Source organism: Humulus lupulus, chromosome X (assembly GCF_963169125.1).
Source record: "Humulus lupulus chromosome X, drHumLupu1.1, whole genome shotgun sequence".
Classification (NCBI taxonomy): domain Eukaryota; kingdom Viridiplantae; phylum Streptophyta; class Magnoliopsida; order Rosales; family Cannabaceae; genus Humulus; species Humulus lupulus.
Window position 1 is genome coordinate 184,558,341 of NC_084802.1, and position 8,417 is coordinate 184,566,757.

Genomic DNA, 8,417 nt, shown 5'->3' on the forward strand with positions numbered 1-8,417 from the left:
TCCTAAAACCTGACAATGAGGTGTTGTCTAATCAATAGGTAAGGGGAGATAATGGGCCGCATGGCCCAAACCAGTCGTGGGAAGCCTGAACACGCACGTTTATACGGCGTGTCTGAGAATTCATGAATGGAATAGACACGTGATGTCTGATATGCGCACGTTTAGATTGCGTGGTAGCCTTTACAAGGATTCGAGTGTCAGATCTATGCCGCACCTCGAGCTTGATGTGGCGCCAGCTCGTGATATCCATACTGCTGATACACTGCCTTCGAGTAGACTGCTAACTTTCTGAACAGCTCGGGCGAAGGGAGGTGTAGACTCGTAACAGCAGCTCCGGGTGGACGATTTACACGTGGCGGACTGAATTATGCCATTTTCCAGCTCACTAATAACTCGCGGATATTTAGGGCGTACAGTGTCTACATTAAAAATATACTTTGGTGATTGAGAAATTTTCCTCGAGAATAATTACAAATTATGAAATTTGGCGGAACAAATAATTTGTGGTATAATTATATATTTGGGCCATTTTTTTTTACTTATGTGATGTAATGATGGATTAATTAGTATAAAATGACATTAAAAAAAGTTTAAGAAAATGGGTAAAACAAGTAGGAAAAATAACAAAATTAAAATGTTTGAATTTATTTATTTTTTGGAGAAAAACATGTAATTTAAAAAAATGATGGAAAAAGAAAAAAAAAACTTCATTGACACCATTAAACATATTACAACTTAAATAAGTCCCTAACTTATAACTATGGTTTATTTTCTAAAAATTGTATTTACATGGGAAAGAAAAAGCCACATATTTGAAAAGATTAAAAAAAAGTCATAGAAACAATAACAAATTACAACTCTCATATAAATAAACAAATGGCAAAAAAAAAAAAAAAGGCTTAGGAGATGTAAATTCTCCAATTTTAATTGGGCCTAATTAAAGTATAGACTATAACTAGTGAAAATAAAACTCAAAATAACTAAATAAATGTAAAATAAAAAAGTATGGAGATAAAATGTGTTACTAAGGAAGATATATGATGAGACTCTTCACTCCAAAATTGATTAAAAAAAAGTGAGATAAACTCATTAAAAGATCTAAAACAAACTTTGCTAAAATAGAACCATAATAATGAAAGTTAGAATTAGTACAATAGAAAAAATAGACGTTATTTGTTATGCCTTAAACCACATTAAATAAAAATAATTATGCCTACAATATGGTGAGAAACTAAATCCAAAGTACTAAGATCTTAAATATACTATTAAAAAACAAAGAACTTAAATGTAAAACGTTTATAGTTTTAGTGACTATAACTGAAACAACTAAGAGTAATAAACGCCAAATAATAATAAATATGTATTAATATTTATAAATACAAATATTTAATTCTCATATAATTTATGACTATTTTTTTTTTAGGGAGATGGTACATTTTTGACAATCTAGAAAATAACAAAAATTGAAGAAAAAAAATAAGTTAAAGGCAATTTTGAGACAAAAAGCATAAAAATTAGCATTTTTGTAATCTCAAAACCTAAAGAATTCAACTCAAATACTAACTAAGTCTATACGACCCAAGAAATGCCAATGTCCCAGCTCGGAACACGTGTCGTGCACACCTGCCTTTTCCCTTCTCTGCGTCTGGGCCTACACACGTGCAATGCACACATGCGCCTAGTGCAAGAGTGCATTGCACTCTCCCTCACGCGACCGAGCTTCAAATAAAAACTATAAAAATGACAAAATGCTTATGGCATTTTTACCGCTAATAGTTAAGAATTTCCAAAGAAAGGGATTATAAAGTGGGTTAACCTTTTCCTTTTAAAATGAAAGTTATTTTTTTTGAAATGAAATATAAGGCAAGTTAGCCATTGAAGTTTAAGTTTGGTAATTATGTTCATTAATGTAAATTTAATTAAGGTGATTTTATTTATTTTTTGCAATAAAAAGTTTTTAAAAACCTAAATAATTATTATATAGGAATCCCTAGATTCACTCTTGAAGTTGCAGCATACATATTTACGTTTGAATATGAATACACATACATCTGACCGAGTCCGGGTTCCGAGTGCCGAGTTCTGAGTTCCGAGTGTTCTTAGTTAGTGTTGGCCATGGCGATGGAGATGGCAGCTCATTTATCTATGTTCTAACTCTCTCTCAGTACTTCATCATCATCATCTTCTTCTTCTTCTTCCATATCTTCACTGACACGGTTTGAATCCTCTCTTCTCTTTCGAGGTTCAACTTTTTTTTTTCATTTCCACTCAATTTTACATTCCTTTTGAATTATATACCCAAAAGCGCCTTTATTTTATTTTAGGGTTTCGATCTTCAATATGGGCGGGAAGACGGAGGAAAACGAAAAGCCCAACTCTGATTCGTTGCCTAATGCTTCGGATATGGACGCCAGCGGTCAAGTCCAACAACAATCTCCTTCCTCAACCCCTAACCCCACCCAATTGTCCGTTCTTGATGATGAAGATGACGCCAAAAACGGTACTGGTGGTGGTCTTAGTGAACCACCACCACCTCAGCCTCAGAACATGGACGACAACAAAGACAATGCTAATATTGCTTCTACTGATATTGAAATTGAGGGCAATGGCTTCCATGCACAAGATAGCGCCTTAAATCATGGATTCAATGATGTTCAGGTGACTATTTTGATTTGTATTTACTTTTTTTTTTTGTATAAATGTTTTTTCTACCGTATTTATCGCTGATTATGACAGATGGGTGAGGCTGAGGACTCTGATTTACCAGAAGATGGTACACTAGCGCAGCAGGTAGCTTTCATGAAGGAGCTTGAGACTTTTCACAGAGAGAATGCCTTGGAATTCAAAGCCCCCAAGTTTTATGGAGAACCCCTCAATTGCCTTAAGTAAGCCCTTTCCCTGCTCAGCCTTCCAATTATCTGTATTTGGGTTTGATCATTTTCCTCTAAATTTACCTGCTTTAATGGCATGTATTGTAGATTATGGAGAGCTGTTATTAGATTGGGCGGCTATGAAGTTGTAAGTCTCTACCTTGTACTAAGGATTGTAAGCCATCATCGTTAGTCATTTTGAGAAACCTTACAGAAGGCTATTGTTACACAGAGTGCTCAAGATTATTAAAGAGAATAAATGCTTTCTTTGAGGGAAAGAAAATCTAGATGAACTTTAATGTAAAGTGGTAAATGTGAGAATTTGTTTTTCCCCCAAAAAACAAAAAAGATGTTACAATGTTTCTGAATCCTAATTGAGTACTTTAAACTTGTATTTTATTTGGGTGAGGACCGAGCAGGGCTGCTGCTCATTGGATATTACCTATACATATATTGTTTCTTCCTTTATTTTAAATGTTCGTCAATCTAATTTTCCGTCCCACCTACTTGTTTTTTTTCCCAAGTGGGCAAGTTATGAGTTTGTAGAAATATTCCAAACTTGACAGAACACTTGGAAGAGTTAAGTATATTTGGAGCATTGGGTTGAAAATCTGCTGCATTCAGTTACTTACGGGCTTTAGATTAGTGTTTTTTGTCTCTGTAACATGAAATGAAGCTGCTTATTGTTTATGGGCAACTGTAGGTGACTGCATCAAAATTGTGGCGGCAAGTAGGAGAGTCATTCCATCCTCCTAAGTAAGGAATGCTGCATTTTTTGTTGCTTTCTGATAAGTTTATTAGAAATTCCTTGATATTTATTTATTAAATTAGCTTTCTATTGTTGCGTACTCTTTTTTTTTTTTCCTTTTTTCTTTTTGTTAACTTTACTATAGCTCATGCAGTAAAAAAATGTTTGTATTCGCAGCATGTGCTGATGCTCTTACAATGAAGCCTTTGACTTATTTTAGTGTTTTTTTTTAATTTGCTTTTTTATAAAACAACACTCATTTACTGAATTTTATTTGTTTTTCCTCTAAAGAGTACATTATTCCAGTAAATGAACTTAATCTCTTTCACTTTTACTTCCTCAGAACATGCACAACAGTCTCTTGGACATTCCGCATATTTTATGAAAAGGTAATGTTTTGTAGTTGAATCTGTTCAGTGGACCTATATATGTGAAAGAAATTGCTATCATTTTGTTTGTTTCAAGATTGAGTAACAGTAACAAAATAATCTGGATCTTATTGGAACTTCTCACGAGTTCGTAAGATTTCCCTTTATTCTGAAATGCAGTGTGAAATGGTTTTATAACCAAAGTTTGGGACCTTTTGTGTGCTGGTGAGGAGAGAGAGAGAGAGAGAGAGAGAGAGGGAGGGTAGGGCAGCATATTATTTTTGCTCTAGTTGTGTCTTCTTCTAGTTTTATATGATAATTTTTATCTTTTTCATAATCATATCAGTGCCACTTGTCATTGAGGGTTCTACACAATGTATCTTTGTTTTTGATTCCTTGACGTTTATGATTTGTGCAGGCCCTTTTAGAATATGAAAAGCATAAAAAGCAAGTTGGTGAACTCCAACTTCCAGCTGGACCCCTTTCCCAGTCTACCAATGTTGAAAAGGAGGTAAAATTTAGTTTCCATATAATTGACCTTATCTTTATTTGGATGTAGTTATGATACATAAGCTTATAATTTTTCAGGTTCTTTGTTACATTTCCCCCACATGCATGCATCCCCATTTTATTTTTTCCTTTAAACCATTATCAATTTGTATATTTTAGTTACCACAGTTTCATCCTTTTCAGGTAACTTCTCTCATATTCAATACCATCTAAATTTCATTACTTTTGTGTACAGGCAAGTAGTTACCAAACTCCTGGATCAGGTAGGGCACGAAGGGATGCTGCAGCTCGTGCTATGCAGGGTTGGCATGCTCAGCGTCTTCTTGGATATGGTGAGGTTGCTGAGCCTATTGTTAAGGTCTGTTAAAATAATGTCATTTCTATTGCGTTGTAATATTAAATTAAGTTTCTGGCAAGTAATTGAATATAATACAAGGTCTCATGCTTTAACAAAATGTTGATGTAATTTAATCTCGTCCAAGATATTTACAACAATAAAACATATTTTTTTCTTTCTCTCTTGGTTTGATAGGACAAGAACTCAAATTCTGCATCAAAGCGTGAAAAAAACCTTAAAAGCATTGGTAAGAGCTCCTCTGACAATTCATTATGTTAACTTGCGTTGTATGGAAAAAATACATTTACAATTTGTGCTTTTTATCAGGATCCCTGAAACACAAGACACCCAATCTGGATCATACGGAGAAAACTTCAGCTGTTGCAGCAGATAAGCAGTTAGTATTACAAATCTTTTCTTTGAATTCATTTTATAAGTTTAACTCATTTTGATGCCTTTGGTTGCTGCTGCACTTATCTACATGAATTGGAAGAATAAACGCAGCAATGCTCACTATATGCACATGTCTGATATATTTGAAGTAGGGATTACCATATGAGAAGAAAGAATCTGTATGGGATGAAATTTTATTATTTGCTGATCCTTAAACTCTTAAAATTGTTTTGTCTTATTCTGTTAAAAATTTGTTAATTTAAGGGCATTATCAGTTAATTAATAATTGCATTGGTCCTGTGGTCTTAGGCTTAGCCTAAGTGGTTCCACACCTCTGCTCTCCATGAGGAGATCAAGGGTTCAATCCCTCCCCCCACCTCCTTTGTAATAAAAAGAAAACAATTGCATTGGTCCTTCCTGGCTTTGAAAAAAAAATGGCTTTAGCCATGTTTTGTCTTATATTTATTGGAAAATGTTGAAAAATGACTAAACAGAAAACAGTTTTATAAGTGTAAGAACCAAAAGACTAAGATGTTAAAAATTAAAGGACCAAAATGAGACTGTTTTGATAGTTTAAGGACTAACAAGGCAACTAGTTCTAATAATAATGATGTCAAAATGCTTTCTAGGAATGTTTTAAGTCATGAAGGTTTTGCTTTATGGTCATCACGAAGGTCAAAATTCAGTGTTTACATTCTTCAAGAAAAACAAATTTATGCTCCCTGACAATTTCCACTGGGAAAAAATTAAGGGGAAAAAAAAGGAGAGGTATGGGGTTTTCCCTTAGGCCTCCCATCAACTCCCAAGCCAAAAGAGGGAGAAAGGGAATACGTACATGCATAATGCATTTACAGTTTTTTTGTATTTTTCCGATAAGGTCAATGGTGCATGGTTTGCGTTTTGTAGAGCTGTCGCTACTATTGTTGATGTTGGACCTCCAGCTGATTGGGTGAAGATTAATGTGCGAGAAACTGTAAGTTTACTTGGCTATAGTGCATAATGCCTTCCGATGTTATTTCTCCATACTCTAGATTGCTTAATTGATGGGAACTTTTGTGCAAGTCTTAACTAAATTTGCGTACTTTCCCAGAAGGATTGCTTCGAGGTATATGCACTAGTCCCTGGGCTTCTGCGAGAAGAGGTACTTGTGGCCCTTTTTGTTATTGTCTATTTGTTAATTTTATGCTCTTTTCAGAATTCATAATACTGGTGTAAGCACAGTTTTAATCTTAATAGGTCACTTCTGAGAATAACTAAGTAGCAATTAATACGCTCATTGTTGGTGGCATGCCGTTCCATTTCCTATGAATTATGATCAAGGAAATTGATCTAGATTAGAGGTTGCAATCTTCTGCTTATTTGTTTTGTCTTCTCTTGGTCGGTCATATAACTGTTCTTATGGATGTCTGCTAGTCAGCATGTGCATTTTAAGTTTTCCTGATTTAGTAGCGGATACTGTATTATTCTTCTAGTTTCATGTCAACTTTCTAAACTCCATTGAGGAAAACATGCTACATTTTTGTCTTTATGTCACGAGCTTATTACATTTTAGACATTTACATATAAGGCTGGAGAGATAAGAAATTTAATCCTTGCCGCCCCCATGCCCCACCCCACCTGGTGGTGTGTAATATTTTGGCGTATTTCACTAGACATGGCAGATTCAACTCATTTTGTGGTCGCTGAGTTTTTCATTTGGTTAATTAGGAGGTCAAAAGATATGTGTAACAATTGTTTATTATGCTTTTGTGGAAAGTAAGAGACCAAGTTAGGAAAGAAAACAAAATGTATGTACTACATATTTTTCTGGGTTCAGCATAACCCATGGCTCCTCTGGTGTGAATTTCCCCCTTTTTTGGGAGGTCAAAAACTGAAATGATATGTGCAAGCATTATTAACTTGTTTTGTGAGTATATAACTATATACATATATATGGCTTTTCTATGGTATGATGTTTCATTTATGTTCAACTCTTGTGGTGGACTTAGGTGAGAGTTCAATCAGATCCAGCTGGACGTTTGGTCATAACAGGTCAACCAGAACAGCTTGACAATCCTTGGGGTATTACACCATTTCAGAAGGTATTTGATCATACTTTACTGAAGAAACTAATAATTGAGAAGAGAGCCATGTAACAAGTGATTGATACTTCGTGCTGTGAAGTGTAAAAAGCCATGAATGTTGTTTTTATATCTCTATATATAATCATTATTCACCTTCCTTCATTTTTAAATGGGTTGAATTAAGAAATTTATGTTGGATTTGGCTTTCAGGTGGTAAGCTTACCAGCGAGAATCGATCCACTCCACACATCTGCCGTTGTTAGTCTGCATGGCCGGCTATTTGTTCGTGTACCTTTCGAACAAGGATCAGTTTGAGCCTCTCTCCTTTTAGTTTCATAGGTTAGTCAGTCGATTTTTCAGGGTTCTTGGAAGAAAGTAAGAAATCAAGGATGAGGTCCAAGCCTCCATATCTCTAACTGAGCTAATGTTTTCAATGTTCATCAATTGTAAAAATGATTCAAATTGCCCTGTTGTTCACTTCAAAAATACTCATTTTATGCAAATCATGGATGACCTTTTCCATTCTCTCATCGATTGAAAGCTACTGAAGAAGTAACTACTCATTAATCTCATGTATGTAGAGTTAATTTTCTTTTTTTTTGGAATTATAACATCAACATTTTAAAGCTAGATGAGATAACCCCAGTGGGTTTTGATGAAAGCTTGGAATTTCCATAATTCATGCAACTATTAGTCCAGTCTTTTTTTTTTTGTATTGGTTGGAATATAAAGGAAAGAGGGCTACCAGTGTGGCTCAAGCATTTAAGACTAGCAAAGGAGCGACTTTGGTCCGAACTAGGGTCGGAGGTACTCTCACCTTGAAGGGAGCCTTAGCTTAGCCCCTCTTAATTTTTTTAAAAAAAAAAAGAATAATGATAGGCTATTTTTTGCAAAAATTCTTGTACTTTTTGTAAAAAAATGATTGATTTGGCCTCCCTTAAATGTTTTTTATTTTTATTTTTATTTTTTAAATAATAAATAAAAGAAATGATGATAATTGGCTCTACTTTATGTCTTGCAATTGACCATACTAGTGTGGGGCACTTAAGTTGGGCTAAACTTTCTTGCGGTTTTGAGGCAGTGACCAGTCTTTTCGCGCCATGTCCACCGTGGGGAGTCTGGGGTCTG

The 8,417-nt window shown here is 34.8% G+C and overlaps 1 protein-coding gene across 2 annotated transcripts; it reads left to right on the forward strand.

Moving 5' to 3' along the window:
* Positions 1–2,010: 2,010 nt before the first annotated feature.
* LOC133807062 (AT-rich interactive domain-containing protein 5-like) lies at positions 2,011–7,820 on the forward strand. Of its 2 annotated transcripts, none has more exons than XM_062245205.1 (14): positions 2,011–2,242; positions 2,325–2,658; positions 2,737–2,885; positions 2,979–3,018; positions 3,574–3,626; positions 3,962–4,007; positions 4,405–4,497; positions 4,732–4,854; positions 5,029–5,080; positions 5,161–5,230; positions 6,133–6,199; positions 6,317–6,367; positions 7,215–7,307; positions 7,500–7,820. In XM_062245205.1, exons 2-14 carry the CDS (start codon positions 2,341–2,343, stop codon positions 7,602–7,604), a joined length of 1,260 nt encoding a protein of 419 aa, XP_062101189.1. In that variant the 5' UTR covers positions 2,011–2,242; positions 2,325–2,340; the 3' UTR covers positions 7,605–7,820. The 2 variants fall into 2 exon arrangements, with proteins under 2 accessions (XP_062101189.1, XP_062101188.1); XM_062245204.1 differs by having other exon boundaries at positions 2,012–2,216.
* Positions 7,821–8,417: the final 597 nt, after the last annotated feature.